General features: G+C 39.4%; 1 protein-coding gene across 2 annotated transcripts in view; it reads left to right on the top strand.

Annotated features, from left to right (window-relative positions):
* Positions 1–18,656, top strand: part of STXBP4 (syntaxin binding protein 4) — a 161,622-nt gene extending 142,966 nt beyond the window's left edge. For both annotated transcript variants that reach the window (XM_080825320.1, XM_080825321.1), the window contains 2 exons: positions 253–310; positions 18,349–18,656. In XM_080825320.1, the coding sequence (XP_080681446.1) occupies positions 253–310; positions 18,349–18,463 (173 nt within the window). In that variant the 3' untranslated portion in view covers positions 18,464–18,656. The remainder of the gene's footprint in view (positions 1–252; positions 311–18,348) is intronic.
* The last annotated feature ends 1,597 nt before the right edge of the window (positions 18,657–20,253 follow it).

The following is a 20,253-nucleotide window of genomic DNA, read 5'->3' as shown; positions in this document are numbered from 1 at the left end:
ATGTAAATGACAAGTCATAATCCAGTTAATGCAACTAAAGCAGATTGTTAACTGTTCCAGACTTATTTATTGTGTTCTGAAGATGCTGAATCTGAAAGCTCATCTGAATTGTTTTAATTCCTCCTTTCGAGAAAATTATTTTGTACAAGAAATGTACTCAAATAATTGTAAAGATGTGGGAAGTTTGCATCCAGGAAATAAAGTTATCTTTATCATCTTATTAAATGTATTTTTGGTTTCCCTTCACTCTAGATCTACCTTATGGGTGGGAGGAAGCTTACACAGCAGATGGAATCAAGTACTTCATCAAGTAAGTACAAGCATCTCAACCAAGTAAGCAATTTCCTTCACATCTGGAGAGAACCTGGAAGTTGCAGAATAATCAGCAAAACCAAGAAACCCTCTCGGAGGTTACAAAAATTAGTAACAAGAAATGAAGCCTCACCATTTTCATTTCATGTGATTTAAATGCTAATATCAGATATCGTTGGGTTGGGGGAAAACTGGTAATTATTTCAAGGGAAACAGCAAAAAGTTGGAACAAGATCACAATCTGAACTTGAATATTGGCTGCCTGAATTCACTTCTGGCTAAAAGTATTAATACTTATGAGAGTTAATATCTAATGAAAAAAATCGACTTTGTATGTCTTAACACTTCTTAATATTTAATGCAGTAATACTAATAATAATCAGCATTTTTAATGCTTTGCAGTTTATAAAGTTCATTCATTCTGCAAATATATTTTGAGCATTTGCTCTGTGCTATGCAATGTCCCATGCCTTGGAGATCCAGTGGTAAAATATACAGACTAGTTGTCTGATGTCATGGAGTTCATATAGTAGTGAGGAAAGACAGACCGTAAATAACTACTAACAAGATAAATGAGGCATAATGTGAACAAAACCCTATCTCAGTTCAGAACACCTTTTGAGGTATGTGTGCCTTATTTTCGCTGTTTTATGGATGAAGAACATAAGAGCTTGCAGGAATTGCCCAAAAGTCCACAGCTATTAAATTACCAAACTAGAATAGAATCAGAGTCTTTTGACTCTAGGATTCTTCTGTCCTGGACTCTTTCAAAGCTAGGTCTCTTTGAAAGCCTCAACATTAATACATATTCTATCTGCTGAACTGGTTATTAGTTTTACCCTGGACAAAGCAGACTGATCTACTTCTACTCTGTTCTGAGGAGCTCCTCTCATGCCAGAATTGACATTATGGGAACACAAATGGGAATCCCAAAGACTCTGAGACCTAAAAGACTCCCTTTATTGTACCTTCTAGCAATGTACTCTTGTTACACATTTGGAGAGGAAAGGGGAGATAATGTCCTTGATGTCCTTTCAGGTGTGCAGGTATTTTCCAAAGCAGTATCTAGATTCTGGATGCCCAAGCTCTGTCACTTTACACAGGTTCCTATACCTCTCTTTACCTCAGTTTTCTCATCATAAAGTAAGAGAAGTATGGCCTACTTCATACAGTCTTTAAATGTTAAGCTCTTAGCATAGAACTCTGAACATTGTAGATGCCCAGTAGTTATGATTAACTTGCCATACGGAGAAGCCCATAATGAGGGGTGGGGGGGGGCATGAAAAATCATATGACCATTGAAAACAGTGAGAATTCAAAAGCTTCATATTTTAAAAGATTTGAGGGGAAAAAAATAGGGATAAACCTGGCAGAGTGTTTTTGTGATGTATTTTTTTTCTTGTGTTCTCTAGCAAAAAGTGATAAAACAAAGACATAGTTTATAAGGAATGGAGAAAGGGACTTTTGGAATAGAGGACCCAGGAATCCCATGCATGGATTACATGAATCATGTCTCTTCTGGAAGGAGAGTTGTGCCCTGATACACTGGGTTAACCTTGTTGAGCTCCTGGAATATTTGAATCATGGTACTGTAGAGGTGGCAGGAAAATGAAAAACCATATTCACGTTTTCATTGGGTTTTTCACTCATATTAACTTTGTAATGATGTATTTATTTTTTGAGAGAGAGAAAGCATGTGAGCAAGGGGAGGGGCAAAGGGAAAGCATCTCAAGCAGACTCTCCACTGAATGCAGAGCCTCACACAGGGCTTGATCTCATGACCTCAGGTTCATGACCAAAGCTGAAATCTAGAGTCAGACCCTTAACCGACCAAGCCACCCAGGTACCCCAAAAATGACCATTTATTGACCAAAACCTGATAACCAGGTATGTGTTAGGTATATATTTCTGTGCAATGTATCATTTAATTCTCCCAAAAGTTCAGAAAATGGACACCAGTTGGCTTTTATCAGGATGGTATTATGGTGGTGGTGAGTTGCATCCTGCCTTCAGCCACGCCTGTCTCATAGAAAGTCCCCAAAAGAAATGCCTGATCAAAGGAAGGCAAATGTAGCATTCAATTATTTACCGGGGTTCTGGTTCAAAGGCCTTTTAAAAAAATGTAAGTAAATGAATCTGGACCCTGTGGGGACTCCTTAGCCACAGCCAGCTCTTCAGTAGTATATACTAACTCGAAGCTGAGTGTCAGCACCTAACTAGTGCCACGTGAAGAAAGGATATCAAGGGCACAATCACTGATCACCAAAGACAAAGAGGGAGCAAGAGATGGCCAGCCAAATGGTGAGTGTTTCCCCTTGCCTGGTACCCAGCTGGCTTAAGCCACTGTGTCTAGCGGACTAGAACAATAGTCTTGGGCTGGACTCCTACCACAAGGAAGAATAGCATCCAAGGAGGGGAGAAAAGAGAAAGAATAAACAAGCCATTTGCCCTGAGGTCTAACTCAAAGTCCTGTGGAAGGAACAGAAAGAGACACTTACACTTATGTAGTCTACTCCAGCATAGAAAATATATCCCTCAAACCTAAATCTAAATATATTCCTTAAACCTGTCTTTTGGGAGCCCATCAATTCTCTTCCTAGACCTTAATATTGACTTATAAAGAAAGCGGGAAAGAGATAATAAGATAGATTTGTTTCCCAGAGGACAATGGTAGATATCATTGTGTCTCATTGTGTCACCATTACAGTTGGAGAAACTGTGGAAAAGAGGCTAACTTGGTCAAGGCCACACAGTAGGAAAACACCAACACACACACACACACACACACACACACTTTACCACCTCCACCTCCTTATTTTAATGTCGTATGTTTCCATGTGACAAGAAAGATATTTTAAACATTAGGGAGAGCTCCATACCTTATTCATTTTTTTAATTAACATCTAATGTGTTTTTACAGGGCTACAGGTCTGTGATTTATCAGTCTTACACAATTCACAGCACTCACCTTAGCACATACACTCCCCAATGTCCATCTCCCCACCACCCCATCCCTCCCCACCCCCCCTTCATTCCAGCAACCCTCCATTTGTTTCCTGAGATTAAGAGTCTCTTATGGTTTGTCTCCCTCTCTGGTTTTGTCTTGTTTCATTTTTCCCTTCCTTCCCCTGTGATCTGTATCTTTAGAGTAATACCCAGTAGTGCGATTGCTGGGTCATAGGGTAGCTCTATTTTCAACTTTTTGAGGAACTTCCATACTGTTTTCCAGAGTCGCTGCACCAGCTTGCATTCCCACCAACAGTGTAGGACGGTTCCCCTTTCTCTGCATCCTCGCCAACACCTGTCACTTCCTGACTTGTTAATTTTAGCCATTCTGACCGGTGTAAGGTGGTATCTCACTGTGGTTTTGATTTGTATTTCCCTGATGCGCAGCAATGTTGAGCACTTTTTCATGTGTCTGTTGGCCATTTGGATGTCTTCTTTACCTTATCCATTTTAAAACAGCAGAATAGAAACTTGGTTCTAAGAATACTTAGTTATCTCCTGGAGATTAGAAAGGCCAAATAGTAAAGATAAGAAAAGCTAACACTGTACAGTGCTTTCTCTCCTTAGCCTCGTGGAGGAATGGGTAGCTTCCCTAAGTTAGTTTTTCTGCTAGAAGTTAACCCCATTCAAGCACCAGTATTTATTTTAGCTTGACTATTCTTGATCAAAGTTTTACTTAATAAGTGTTACATACTTCCCTGCCTTCCTACAATGAGGCCACTGAACAGAATCTTTAGTGAGTTCTGCAGGGGCATGGTAAGCGATATAAACTAGAACGAGACCCAGCTATCGTCTCTTGCGGCTCTCAATGTGCCAGCTAGGCCATCCCCTTATCCCCATTCTCCTTTTTTATCTTTTACTCACCCCACTCTCTTCCCCAGGCGTTTCTCATCTGAGGAGGCCAGGACGCCAGACCATGGAACTCACGTGAATCACTTGTGAAGAGGTCTTGGGTGTGGGCCTGTAGGGGTTTGTGTGAGTCAACTTCAGGAGTTCTAGTGCCGGTAGAACTGATTATAGGAAAGCCATCTGATACAGGGGAAAGAAGAGCCTGAGCTTTGGGTTTGGAGGAACTTGGGTCCAAATGCTGGTGTCTCCACAGGATAGCTGAACGACCTTAGGCATGTTTACTTAAGCTCTCTGAGCTTTAATTCTCCATATTTGCAGAATGGAGAGAATATTAGCACTTCGTAGGGTTCTTGTCCAGAATGGATGAGCTTATGTATGTGAAAAGCCTATCATAGCACCTGAGCCAAAGTACACACTTCCAGCCAAGTTCAGCCCGCCCCACACCCTCCCCTCACTCTTAACATTCTGATGGGGGTTACTTCCTGCTCCTAGCTGCTGGGTTCAGATAAGTGATGTTGCCACGTCCATAATGGCTGCATACACAGACATCCATTGTATGTCCTTCATGGAACTGTGTAGCTTTTTTGTCTTATTTTTTTCTTCTTCATCCTCCCATTTACCCCAGCTGAAATTTTGAGCCTGGATAGCCTTAGATTTTGAGGTAGGAGTAGTTCATTTACCAGGTAGATGTACTTTGGAGGCAGGAAATGGCAAGTAATGAACTCAGGTCATTGCCTCTCTCAGGTTTACTTAAAAAGAACAGGTTGAAATTGCCCTTCCAGGACGCTGGAGGAGATAATAGCCTGTATACATATAATCTCTTCCCTGAAACTGACACCTGTCACTGTCTTCCCGGAAATTGAATTGTTCCATCTGATGGAAGCCAAGCCTCAGGCAAAGGAATAACTGTCAGTGCTGTCCCAAGAATGCCCAGACAAATATAGTCCTCATTGAATATTCCTGCACATGTCCATTGCACACCTAATAATACTTTGTAGTCATCTACTTAAGTTCTCATGCAAGAGAAGAAGGCATTTTACCTGGTATAAACAAATTTAATCAAAATGTTGGCATTGCTAGAGCCAGCATTTCACAGAACTAAAAAACATGTGTCTGTATATATGTATGTGTGTGTATATATATGCATATAGGCATATGTGTGCATATTGCCTCACTTTTGTGTGTACATATAAATACACACACACACACACACACACACACACACACCCCAGTGCATTCAAGGGAAGACTTCCATATTTGCTCCTTAGAGATTTGCAGCATTCTTAAATTTAGCAACAAATGTCAGTTACCGTGATGGTGCTGTGATGAAATTATCTGATTTACTTAACCATTTTCCTACCCAGTTTCTTCCCTTTGAAAATGGTATACTATTATAGATTTACAGTAGTCCTTTGGTATGATTCCACTTTAAAATGTGTTATAAAATTTAACAAAATTGCTATGAGAGTTATGTTTAGCAGTAAAACCTAATTTAATTCTTACAAATCAGACATTACTGCTACATTGCTTTCATTGTGTTCTTTTTCTTTGCTATTGAAAAATCCAGATTCACTGTGATTGATGATCATAATCATGTGAATTCTATTGCTGCATGATAAATTTCTCCTAAATTTTGCAGCTTAAAACAGTAAACATTTTCTCACCCAGTTTCAGTGGGTCAAGAATCCAGGTGTGGTTTTACTGGATCATTTTCACTCTTTCTCTCTGGGTTTCTCATGAAGGTGGGATCAAGCTATTAGCCAAGGCTAGGGAATTCAAGAGTGCCTTAGTGGGGCTGGTGTATTTATTCCAAGCTCACGCATCTGGCTGTTGGCAGGAGGCTTCAGTTCCTCACCAAAACATGAACCTTTCTTCATAGGGCCGCACACAACAAGACAGCAGGCTTCCCCCAAAACAAGAGAGAAGAGAAAGAGTAAGAGCAAGAGAAATATGAAGACAAAAGCTACAGTGTCTATATAACCAATCCTAAAAGTGAGTGGTATACCATCACTCCTGCCATATGGAATTGGTCACACAGACCAACCCTGGTACAGTGTAGAGAGTAAGATTGCCAAAAGGTGAGGATCATTGGGACCTATCTTAAAGGGTGCCTACCACAGTGCTATTTCACAATATATGTAAATACACACACACACACTCATAGTTTGTATATATTGTATGTAAACATCTATATTTATATGTGTGTATATGTGTATGTTTTATATATGTGTGTGTGTGTGTGTGTATAACCTATACATCTGTGTAAGTAACACAGATATGTCAGTATTAGACGCTTGCTTCAAACATGGAATGCTGCTATGTATAGTGATTAGTGAGTTTTCCAGTAGGTATAATCATTTGGGTTTGGTGTTTTTTTTTTTAAGATTTTGTTCATTTATTTGACACAGAGAGAGAGAAATCACAAGTAGGCAGAGAGGCAGGCAGAGAGAGAGGGAAGCAGGTTCCCCACTGAGCGGAGAGCCCAATGCAGGGCTCGATCCTAGGACCCTGAGATCAGGACCTGAGCCAAAGGCAGAGGCCCAGCCCACTGAGCCACCCAGGCACCCCTAATCATATGTTTTTAAAAGTTACTTAAACTTATAATTCTCAATGTGTCTATTTGTGTTGATATGCCTTCAATGTGAGATCTCTCCTCGTGTTATAAAAACTTTGTCCATTACATCGGAAGAAATATACTTAGAACAATCAAATATCTATCAGTAGAACCTAGGAAGTCTGTAATTTCTGAATGAAACAGAAGTTTTGGTCTAGAGCAGAGAAGGCAAATAGATTTCAACTCACTGTCTCAAACATGGTTTTGTGAAGAATTCTAAGCTGTATTCATCCTCGGTGATGTCTGTCAGTAGGGTCTGCTGTGGGGGCAGAGGGGGAGAGGTGTAGGGGACACATGCCACATCTTTGCATCTTTGGTCTTCTAGAGCATTTTGCTAATGCAGAAACTCTGCCAAGGTGATAATACAGAGGGTAGGTTGAAATAATGAAATAAATGATGATAAGCCACCCAAAGAAGTTCTTGTAAGATAGTATTTAAAAGCTTTGCCTTAATGACTCTAAAAGATAAATAATTTCTGGTAGGCATGGCTGTCTTCATTTCTCTCCAGTCAGAGAAATTAATGACCCTAAGTGATTGTCTTCATTGACTTGAGGTAGGACATCCTATTAGATTGTTCCCAGGGAGGAAAGAATGTGGATCATAGCCTATATTTGAATAAGACTTTGCCATTGTCAGCTTACTGTATTAATTAAAGGCTTAAGTTACATTGTGTCCTCTCATTTATAAATTATATAGAGAACACAGAAGAGAAAAAAATGGAGGTTATGTTTTCTTACCCCCTAACTTTATTTTACAAGTATAGCCTATGCTGGGTAATTCTAATGTAATTACAAATTTGGGTGATTGGAGGGGAGGTTGGAGAGGAAACGGATGGTTTCTGGATTGGAAATAATAAGCTGCTACTTTTGACTTTTCCTCAGTCTTTGGCAGACTAGTTTAGTTCCACTTTAGTGGACACTATCAGGAGCCCTCCTTCTGAAGACCTCATTAATTTGGCTGCTTTGATTCATTTTGGGTGAATTAAGAAATACCCATTCACAGACGACTATAAGTCTTAGGCTCACTTGATGAGGCACGGGGCAGTTTCTGGGCACCTAATTTCAGCATAGATAAGGAGAGTGCGTGTTAGCTCCTCACTGCCTTCTACGCGCATGAGAATCCTGAGCATTTCATTCTTCATGAGACTGTAATGAAGAAATCAAAAGATGGCTTGAAGGAGGACATATTTTATCCCCAAACACTTCTTACTTATGAATAAATTGTATTCAATGCACTGGTTTGTATGTAACTGTTAGAATATCCATTAACCAGAACAGTGCCTGGTAGGTATAGGGACTGAATAAACATTTATCAAATGCATGAATACTGTCATTGCCAATTTGGGGAAGCAATTGATGAGGAAAAAAAAATACAGACCATAATGTCAGACACACCTGGATTCTAGTGTTTATGCACGATTTATGAGGGTGACCTTGGTATAATCGATGCCGTTTTCAGTTGTCTGTATCCCCTTTTCTCATTCAAAAATGATAGAGGTTTATATCTCCTAGGCTTGTTTTGAGAATTGAATAAAATAAGGGGGGGGGCGGCAAGCCCCTGACAAAATACCTGGCACATGGTGAGTGTTGAACAGAGGTTAGTTCTCCCTCCCTTCCTTTATTTTACAGTACTGCTATTGGACAGTGGTGGGGCTGTAAATGACAACATTTGCACAGCTGCAAATAGAAACCACTAGCCAAAACAGAAGCCCTGTGACAGGAGCCGAGAGGTTGCATTGCTCAGGAGCCTGAGACAGCTAGCTCTGGATTTTCCATAAATATCTACGAAGGGGTATAGCAGTACAGAGTGCTAGATGAGCAACTGTCATTTAAACGAAAGGCCAGCCAGCTGGCTTGGGTTATTCAGAGTGGCAGAGCCCACTGAAATGAATAAAACATCCAGATCTAGACAGCCTGCATCAAACTCCTTTTTCCCCCCCATTTAACCAGTGACAGGTATGAGGCATCAAGCATGTTTTTTAGCATTTTATTGGGATACTGTAAGCAAATCCTCTGGGATTGCAAGAAGTACTTGGGAAATTCATCACCTTTCTGGGGTTATACTTTTATTTAGCCAAATGTGGAATTATCTCTGCCTCCAGGACCCTTTATTTAAGTTAATTAACAAATACTAACTTATTTGTCAAACACTTTCCTTTCCAAATTCGGTTGCTCTATCAGTCTGCTAGAACTGCCAAGACTGGCTTAAAGAGCAAAAATTTATTTTCTCATAGTTCTGGAGGCCAGAAGTCCAAGGTCAACATGCCATCAGGATTGGTTTCTGGTGAGGCCTTTCTTCCTAGGATACAGACCGTTACCTTCTCACTGTGTCCTCACATGGCCTCTTTTCTTGTCCATGTGTGCAGAGAGATCAAGCTCTGGTGTCTCTTCCTCTTCTTACAAGGACGTCAGTCCCATTGGACTCAGGGCCTCACCTCCATGACCTCATCTAACTTTACCTCCCCAAATGCCCTGTTTCTCAATATAACCTAATGGGTTAGGGCTTCAGTATATGAATTGGAGGGGGTAAGGGCACAATTCAGTTCACAACAGTTGCTTCTTTATCTGAAACTACTTTCCATAAATTTTCCAGCCCCTTATTTTTCTTTATCTAATAATCTCCATTCCAGAGCAGTATATCATTTTCTTATACACTTACCAGGTTTTAGGCACATTTGCAAGAATTAATCCAAACCAGTGGCTTTTCCCTTGTGCCCTAGTCTTTAGTAGATGAAGCAGCTAAGGGGAGGGGGGTATGTGGCAAGGAGAATAATGACCTCCCCCCCCACACACACAATGATGTCCCAGTGCTAATCTCCACAACATTTGAATACATTAGGTTCCATGCATAAAGTTTGCACATGGAATTAAGGCTGCTAATCAGCTGGTCTTAAAATAGGGAGATTATTCTGGATTAACCAGGTGGGTCCAGTCTAATCACATGAGTCCTTAACAGTGGAAGAGGGAGGCAGAAGAAGAGGTTCAGAGAAAAAGATAGGAAAAGTGGAAGCAGGGACTGACAGGCAGTGTTTCTGGCTTTGAAGATGGGGGCCACGAACCATAGTATGTGGGTGGCCGTTAAGCTGGGAAAGCAAGGAAACGAAATCTCCTCTAGAGCCTCCAGAAAGGAACATTAGCCTTGCCAACACCTTGATTTTAGCCCATCAAGAGCCATGTCGGACTCCCGAGCTACAGAACTGTAAGCCAGTGAATCTGTGTTGCTTAAAGCCACTAAATTTTATGTGGCAATTTGTTACTGCACTAACAGAAAACTAATACAGGGAGTCAGAGGTGGAGGGGAGAGGGTAGTGGTTATGACTTGCGCCTAGAATGCGTCAGGCATGGAACTAGAGGATTTATACATGTTATCTCTTAACACTATTTGAGGCAGGTGTTGCGTGTTTTCTAGATTAGGAAACCGAGACTCGGAGTTCAAGTAACTTTCCCAGAGACACACAGTAACCCAGTTAGTACATGAGCCATCTGGGATTTGAAACCAGGTCTGCATAGTCCGTATGAAATTTACTGAATAGTAAACTGTGTGAGCTAAGGGTACTTGAACACCCTGAGCCTCAGTTTCTTCAGTTGTAAAACTTACAGAGACAAGTCAGGTTTATGAGCTTTGTATGAAAAGCAAATTGGGGAATCACTATCAAAAAACATTGTAAAAGGGTGCCTGGGTGGCTCAGTGGGTTAAAGCCTCTGCCTTCAGCTCAGGTCATGATCCCGGGGTCCTGGGATCAAGCCCTGCATTGGGCTCTCTGCTCAGCGGGGAGCCTGCTTCCCCCTCTCTTTCTGTCTGTCTCTCTGCCTACTTGTGAGATCTCTCTCTCTCTCTCTCTCTCTCTGTCAAATAAATAAATAAATAATTTTTTTAAAAATCTTGGGGAAAAAAAAGGCATTGTAAAGTACAAAATGCTTATCCGATGTCAAGTTTGATCTAGCTGTCACACACCCAAACATCCATATCAAATGAATGATCTATGACATTGAGGGGGCTGGAGGGTCTTCTTAGACCTTACCTGAACGCACCTTGTTATTTAGTGTCAGCATTAACCAGGCCCCTTTAGGAAAAATCTGCATCCATTTGTTGGGTGTTAGATGCCTAGAAACATGGCTTTGGCTGCATCCTGAGTTACTTCAGAGGCTGAAAATTGCAGAATAGTAAAATCACTTCAGTAATGGTTAGAGAATTGAGGGGTAGTGTGAGCTTTTAGCCACCCCTTACCATCACATCTATTTGTCTTTGTTAGCATTTTATACTCTACCAGTTAACACAAGATTTGTTTAGCTAACAATAGTATTTGTTCGATGTAAGCAACTATAACTTAAATCCTGGGATTTGAATAAGTTTACATATAACTTTGGTTATTTAGGAAATAAACTCTAATCAAAATTGTTTGGATTATCATAGTGGTTCAGTTATTCCTTCCACCAAATAGATGAATAGACCTTTTCAAGTTACTCGGATATTAGAATATTGGTGAAGAGGGTTAGTAGTCCTGGCTATTTGGTGACGTTTAGGATATTTAAGTCAATTGAATGCTTTCCTGATAAAGTTGAGTGTCTTTATGCATATTTCTGAATCTCTTACGGTGAGGTGACTGCATTATCCCATCTGAAGATAGTTTTATCTGGCCCTCAATCATAAATAAGCTAGTTTACCACTTCTGAGCATTTTTTTACTTGTGGTTTAATAAAAATACCAGTGAAAAGTCTGGTGGATCTATACATCATACATTTATTGACCCCCATTTTCTGTGAGCCTGACACTGAGATTGTAAAGACACAAAGAAGGCTTCTCTGCCCTCCAGAAGTTAACAGCCTGGTGAGCAAGAAGACAGACACAGTAAGAATTCATTTTCATGATGTGAAAAGTGTAAAACTTCTGGGGAAGCAGGCTTCATGCTAGTACTTTTTATTCCTACTTAATAAAAATACGAGTTTTGTGGCAAGTGCTTTAAAAAATATTTTAGACTATGTAATCTATGATCAGTCAGCCCATCCTTAATTACCTCATTTTGTAAGTCTGAAGAGCCCTTTTAGGTGATCATTTAACCCATCCCAGAATCGCCATACACATTATTGTTGAAACCCACCCAAATAACAGAGCCTCAGGGAAGAGTTTAACAGAATGGCTAAATTCTCAGAAGTCAGATTTGGGTCCAGATCCAGGCTCTAACACGGTTTTATTACCTGAAGTAACTTATTTTGCCTCTCTCGGTATTAGTTTTCTCATATATAGCGTGAGGATAGTAAGTATAACATTTTCTCTTCAAAATAAACTAAGTTCCTAAAAGTCAGTTAAGTCCATTGATTAACAAGTCCAAGATGGCACTACTAGGAATAGTATTTTAGAGTTGATGAGAGAACTATAAAGGTTGATGGCACGTTTGGTGTTTATCCCATAATTTTTTACTATAATTGAAAGTTTCTATTTTATAGCGCTCACTCTTAAGTGGCTTTTGCACTTATGCATTATGGAGTCGGTAATATTTGGATAGAACATGTTAAGACTATAGAGATGGTGGGGGAGGGAACTTCTCAAAGTCCCATCCAGTTTTGTCATTTTAGAATGTTCAGTTCTTCTCTGATAAAATATGTCCATTCATGTTCTTATATTTTTAGTGTAGTTCACTTAACTTTGGTAGAAAAATAAAATTAGGGGGCACCCGGGTGGCTCAGTGGGTTAAAGCCTCTGCCTTCAGCTCAGGTCATGATCCCAGGGTCCTGGGATCGAGCCCCTCATCGGGCTCTCTGCTCAGCTTCCTCCTCTCTCTCTCTCTCTCTCTCTGCCTGTCTCTCTGCCTACTTGTGATCTCTGTCTGTCAAATAAATAAATAAATAAATCTTTTAAGAAAAAGAAAATTAGAATATGTATAAAATTAGTTGAAATTTTGTTTCAACTAATTTTAGTTTTTTTAAAGTTTCAAATTTGGTAGTTAAGAAAAACATACTTAATCAGATGTTCATTAAACTTATTTTATTGGATAAAAAAGTGAAACATCTGAACATTACAAATTGAAGTAGCTTTAGTATTTCATGCACTTTTGTTCATAAGTGAGAATTTAAGCTGGAAACTGGCAGTGGTCTTGCGAAGTTGTTTCTAATTAAATTTAGTTTTCGCTAATCTATATTCTGACAGTCTTTTGATTATTGACCTTTTTAACGTAGCGTGAAAATATATATATATTGCCTATCTTCTGTAGTTTTCTAGAAAGCCAACGTCTTTAGTTTGGCGAAGTTGTATGTACTGGGGGAGTGATAGTCACAGCTTGATCTTGAAAATACTCTCTTCAGAGCTTCCTGGTGGACGAGTGGCTTTTCTTTGCTTTGGCTGGTGGACTTTGGTACCCCAGCTCTGCCTAACTCATGGCTTCTCACCTCCTTGGTCCTCAGAGTCCTCTGCCTTCGTTTAGCAGATGAGGAATAAGAGTAAAGAAGGCACTCCAGGTCCTTAAAAACCCCTGCTCACAAGAGACAAGTATCATCTTGATTGGCAGCACCTAGACACAGGCTCACATAAGGATAGTTAGGACAGGTAGTCTGCATCTGGACAGCTACCTCCTGGTAACAACACTGTGATATGGAAGGGAGAATGTAAAGTTTGGTGGGCACTGCCAAAGGGAACATAAGAAGGTACAAATATACAAACTTGAAAATTCTGTGTTCATTAGTATCTAATAGTCCAGTGTTTAAATACATGTTCTTTGAGGCCTTCTGTATTCTGTAATCCTATCACAGTGAAAAACAGCATCAGTTTTCAAGAGTTGCCCAAAACTGTAATCTGTGACTGTAGAACAGTTTTTTTGTATCAGCTCTGGATCTGGGATGTTTTCGCTCTGTACAGTAATTGACAGCAATCTAAACCTGTATATATGATTTAAAGGATATATAAAAAAAGGATATAATTTATATTTTCCATATTTTTCTCAGGAATTTTCTTTTCAGTGTTCATCTTTTACAGGTCTAGAGACAGCAATGTTTTTTCCAATACTATGTATAAGTAACATATTACGATAGCTTCAGATTCTTATAATAATGTGATATCTGAGATACAAAGGTTTTTTAATTAGAGTTTTCAATTTTCAAAAGATACATATTTTTTATATAAATTGCCATAAATATGTAGCAAAAAGAAGTTTGTCTTGAAGACCATAAAGGTTTGGATGGGATCCTGCTAATATTTAGTCAGAGTCCCACTAGATTTCTAAATGTTTAATTACAAAATATGAAACTATTATTGTGATATTTACAGAGTTAATTACTGAGAAATATCCGTTTTGATTTTAGGGATATATTTCCAAAGTTATATAAGAGGGAACTCCTTATATGTCAGTGGGAACAAACAGCTTGTGATTTTCTCTTAAACATGTTTTGGAATGGATTCTTCATATTACTAATTCCTAGTCAGTCTTATAACCAGTGTCTGGCAAGATTATGTGCTGCCTCACCAAGGTTTGGTGACTTTTTAGTAATTTTATTGACACAGTTCACTTTCTGTTCTTACCTTCCAATTTGTTTTCTTTTTTTTTTCCAATTTGTTTTCAATTGGGATTCTTTTTTAAGTTTAAATCTTTTATTGTCTTTACTACTTGCTATTTATGGCCAGCTGTAAAATTTTCCAGTAATTCCAAGATACTGATGCTAGAAACAGATTGAATTAACATATATTACTTGTCTTTAATTTCTTGTTCATATGGATATTATGTGCATAGGATTATCTCCCACCCCCCCCAAAAAAGACACTGCAAGTTAATTAGTCACATTATATTGCAACCTTATCTTCATCATGATAAAATCATATATGCACTCTTGCTAAATTCACGATGATATATAAATAGTGACATTTATAATGGAGTTTAACAGAAGAACCTCTTTCATCATCACAGACAGTTATTAAGAATGAATTTCTTCAAAGCTAGTGTACTTTTTGTCTTTAAACCACTTTTCTCTTAAAGGCTGTCCTAAATTTTAATTTCGAAAGAAAGCATTTTGCATGCTAGGAGGGTAAGAAACATAAGGAGGGTAATTATAATGGGATTTAAATAATTCACTTACATTTCTTTGCCAATAAAATAAAGCATGTTCTCTTAGGGCTTTTTTTTTTATAGGCCCTAAAATATGTCTTTCAATTTACTAATATTATGGAAGAAAGAAAACACAACACCGTCTTCTTCCTAGATCGAATATTAGTGTTTCCCAACAACAGATTTGGCAAACACTCAGAGGCAAGTAGTATTATGCTTTTTAGATTTTCAGATATCTCTGAACTGCCGTTGATTGCACCCCAAATCAGGTCAGATGCACTCTCTGCAGGAACATTTGCCAGAGGTAGTGTATGTTCAGATGGAAGATTTTTACATTCCATAGTCAGCCTCATTTATTCTCCAGACCTCTAAATTTTTCATACTAAGTAGGAGCATCTCACTTTATGAACCATGGGGTCTTTATTAATTAAACAGAGTCAACAGGGCTGATTTATTCTCTCTTCTCAGTTGAGCTACCAAGCACACAAATCAGAGAGGAAATATCTCTAATACTAGAATGTTCTCCAAGCCAGTAAAGCTGGGATTATCTCATCATACCGATTATGTCAAAGCTCTTTAGGCACAATGCTCACCAGGACATAAAATTGAGTGGTATACACCCAGCTGGCCCTGTTCCAGCATCAAAGGAAGAATTCCAAATTTTTCTTGCAATAATCACAAAGTTCTAATTATTAAAAAAAAACAAAAACACAGCCATAATCACTTATTGAATATGTACTCTTTGCCAGGCACTTCACCGAAGTTTTAGCAGCTTTGGTTTTTGTTTGTACAAAAGACCTAAGTGTGAAATATGTACTTGAAGCATAGAAACCTTATCCCTTTGTTAGTTGTTGGATTTTTTTGTTGTTGTTGTTTGTTTGTTTTGTTTTGTTTCCTGGTAAGTAGCTGTTGTAATTGCACGTTTAGTGTTTGGGTGTGTGTTTTTTAAACAGGTACCAAGAAGTACACTTTGAACATAAGCTTAATCAATGAATATTTTATGGTGTTACTTTTCTATTTGGGAAAAGATCAGATGTAGACTTGTTGATTTAAAAAAAAAAAAAAAAAAGCGCTAAAGAAGTTTCCTGGCAAGGATAACCTTCTAGTGGAACTTTCTCGTAGTCATTGTTCAGAGTCAATAACTACATTTTTTTCTTAGACATTTTGCTTTTGCTTAGTTTACATTATAACTTTAATGGAATGTCTATATCGAGGCTGTTACACTAGTTTAAGCATAAGAATATTGTTTTTCCAAAAGTCTGCTAGGAAAGCGTGCAGCTGAACTTGCCTCTCAGGTGGTTATTCCCCTCCGCCTTCCTTCCCACACTTCCTAATTAGGGGACATTGTTGGGGAGGGAGGATTTATAATAGTTTTGAAGTCTCCTCTTTGGACTAAGATATTATAAATATGCTGGTAAACATCAAAGTAAATATACCAAGATTTTAAAATTAGCAAAACCGTCTCATTAAGTTTTTCCTTTTAGTTTTAAACAGGTGCTTCATACAGAATGACGTGTCCTCATTTCACCTTGCAGCGGCCTCCTGGCCCTCTTATGTTACACTCATTAGTATTTCTTTAAAACCACTTTCAGTTTAGGCAGACTTCCAGCTTTCCCTACCCCGGTCCCCAAGACCTTGAAATGAAGTTAACCTGTGCAGAATCCAATGCTTTAGTAAGTTTCGCCTCCGTAATAAGAAATTCCATTAAACCATAAACCATTTTAAGGAGATAATAGTAATGTGGATTACTGTCAAGAGAAGAATGATTCTTTGTACCACTTAACCACACTCTGTGCTTTTGAAATTACAAAGATGTTTGGGCCTTGCCACCTTAAAACACCTTGAATCCGTTTACCCCAGTATGAAACTATCAGTGATCTTCCATGGAAAGATGAATTTTAATATTTAAACGCAGGAGTTGAACAATTTGTATGGGGGGGTATGCATTGAATTTGGGATAGAGGGTCAAAACCAAACCAAATCACCATTGACAGTAAAACTGCCCATTTGTACTAAGTCCAACATTTTCAGTTATTGTCATCAACAGCCAATAAAGTAAGTGCATTTTTGTGATAGTTCCCCAGTTGTGGTCTGTGGAATGCTAGTCCCGTGTGTGCTAACAGGGGTGTGTTTGAATAACACTGCATACTCATGGAGAGTCATAGAACATGTTAATACAGTTAAGGCTTAGGGAAATCCTGCAGCAAAGAAACCCATTTAGCTCTGTTTAACCTACTGTATCTCAAACTTATTTGACCATAGAATTATCTTCTTTACATAAAAGTTACTAAAAACCCTTTAAAAACATTTTGGAAATGTCATTCTATGATTTAGGAGAAATTTTTAGACACACCCCCCCAATTGTATTTGATCCTCTTAAGTGCCAGCCCTCAGACCAATCTAAGACATGATACTACTTTCCATGGTTGAGTTTGGATAAGATACGCTTGGGGGAATTGACCTAGATGGACGAGGGCAGTGGGTAAGCCAATGGAAGAAAGAGTATCCAGGAAGAAGAAACAAATCATCCTAATTCTGGCAGCCACCTGTCCAACACTTGGGAGCTGGGCAGGTCGTGGTGGATTGAGGAGGTTCATTCAGCCAGACTGAGTGTTGGATAAGTCAGAGAAACAGCATGCACCAGGTAGGGGCCCAGGTTGTGATGTTTCAGCTGTTTCCCTGAACAGGTCCTGTACCTGTGGTGTATCCTTCCTTCCCTCTGCTTGTGTTCTTCCCTGAAATGCCTCGTCATCGATTCTGAGCACATGTGAAGCACCATAAATTCAGACAAGAAACACAGTTCCTGCCCTCAAGGAGCTTCTTATGCAGTAACGTCTTACTTCTTTACTGAAGATAAACAAGCACTTATAATATTATGAGTGTAACAAGAGATAAGATCAGGAGCACAGATTGGAGGAATTTTGAGGGAGATGGTTCTTTGGAATTAGTAGGAGTTAGCTAGATAAACAAAGTGGGAGGGAGGAAAAGACTGTGGCAGAGAAGAAAGTATTGTTGAGGCAGGTAAGAAAAAAATCAAGGTATTTCATACTATGGAGTATGTATTTGATCCAGAAGGCATGGGTTGGCACTGAATTTTTAGCAGGTGAGCCACAGTGTATGATTTGTTCTCTTGGCTGGAGTAGAGACTGAATTAAAAAGAACCAGAATAGACAGAGAGACAAGCAATTTCAGTGACCCAGGCTATAGCCCTGGAAGAGGAGAGGAGGTCAAAAAACCCCACAGATATTTCAGGAAGACAGTCCCAGGACTTGCTGACTGAATTTCAGGTAAGGAAAAGCAAGGAGTGAAAGATGACACATTCTCCTACATGCCTTTTTACCAAAGAAGAAAGAAAGAAGTGGGCGTGGTTGAACCTTAAAACTTACCCCAAGCATTTTTAAAATTATTGGATGGAGTTCCAGTTGCTTCCTGTCATGTCGTAGGGAGGAAGCAGTGTCGCTGGGATCAGGACGTGCGTGGACGGGTAGAAGGACAGGCAGTCTTTTAGATTATAATTGCATTCCTTGTTCTTCTCAAGTCATGTAACACAGACGACATCCTGGATCCATCCCGTGATGAGTGCACTGAATCTATCCTGCTCCGAGGAGAATGAAGAGGATTGTTCCAGAGAACTTCCCGATCCTAAGAGCTGATGGTCTTCTGTAGGAAGCTGAGCTCCATGGTCTTCTAACATCTCATTCTACGTGGATGACCCCCAACACGCAACGGTCTAAAATAGGAGCAAAACATACCCTACTTACTGAAGTTGTGAAATAGAGACTCTGGATTTAGGCTACTTTTGTAAAAAAAAAAAAAAAAAAAAAAATTTTTTTTTTTTTGCTTATGACAAGAATTTTTTCTTTTATTGAAGTGTCAACAACATATAGTGTCATATTAGTTTCAGGTGTACAATATAGTGATTCAGCAATTCTATACACTACTCAGTACTCATCACAATAAGGGTACTCTTAATCCCCTTTATCTGTTTTGTCCATCCCCCCACCCACCTCCCTTCTGGCAACCACCCTCTTGTTCTCTGTATTCGAGAGTCTGATTTTTTTGTTCTGTCTCTTTTTTTTTCTTTGTTCGTTTGGTTTGTTTCTTAAATTCCATGTATGAGTGAGAGCATATGGTATGATAAAACTTTTTGATACAAGTGTATGCATTTATAAGATCAGCTGCCGCTACAGGAGTTAAGAATCACCTAGTTGCATTTTTTGAAATCATATAATTAGATTTTATAATATGTATATTTTTTCATATATAATTAGATTTATAATTTTATTTATAGTTCTTTATAGAATATCAGATACCATGGTTTTTGTAATGAAGACTTACTGGAAAATTATGTGAACACTGTGAGCACTTCATTTTTTGATAAGTCACTGGCCTTTTATATTAGTATCTTAGGAAAGTGATCTGAGCAAGCTTTTGGAGGTTTCTTAAGGATCACATTTGGGCAACTGTGTCATAGGCCACGGAATATAATTCACATGTGTATGGGGCTTTCTCATTTACCAAAAGCTTCTCAGACCCTCTTTTATTTAAACCACACAACGTGCCTAAAACACAGGCAATCCTGTGTGTATTTTTATTCTTGTTTTTCAGTTAGGGAAATAGTGGAGAAATGAAGCACCTTGTCCCGGGGCTGAAAGTCACACCTGTCTTGTGATTCTGCATCCAGCCCCCTTTCCACTGCTCCCCACCGTCCCTGCAGATGGAGGTCGCAGCCCAACATGCAGGCCGCCGTGGTTCTGTTGACACAGCTGAGCTCCGCAGTTGTGTTCTCCAGCCGCCGCTGAGATCAGGGAGGCTCCTTCTTCACTCAGACAGAGCCCCCACATAACCCCACTGTTTTCCTATAAATGCTTCCTCCTCCCCCAAACCTTCACCAGGTCAGGGCAGCTCCATAATGCCCTTCCAGCAGTCTTCCTTGAGCAGCTCACATTTTTCTACAGTAAAGGGACTGGCTCCCATCAGGGGTCTGCCCTGTGTAGGCTGACCTTGCCAGAAGGAACATGTGTTGGTCCCTGATGGGAAGAGGAGCATCTGGAACCTCTTCTGCTGTCGGGACTCCTCCGTGAACTCCCCTGCTGTGAGTTCAAGACTGGTCTCATGATTGCTGATACCACTCTCCAAACTGATTACTTTCCCTCTTAAGCTATTTTGTTGTAAGGATGCCACTAGACAGTTCCTGGAAGGAAGGAGCCGTTGACTTGGAGGGCTACAGAGTTTCTCTCCATTAATGATTTAAACCTGGGGCTGGCAACTGGGGTGGAGTGGGCAGGAAGTCATTTTAAATGTCCTGGGCATTAGTTAGGTATGCACTGAATGGTATAAAGGGATTTATTCATATCCACTATTATGATATTGTTAGGTGATATACTTAGGAAGAAAGTGAGTAAGAATCATTACTTAATCGGAATACCCTGTTCCCAGACCA

This window comes from Martes martes (genome assembly GCF_963455335.1).
Source record: "Martes martes genome assembly, chromosome: 16".
Classification (NCBI taxonomy): Eukaryota; Metazoa; Chordata; class Mammalia; order Carnivora; family Mustelidae; genus Martes; species Martes martes.
This window is presented reverse-complemented; position numbering and strand designations above follow the sequence as displayed.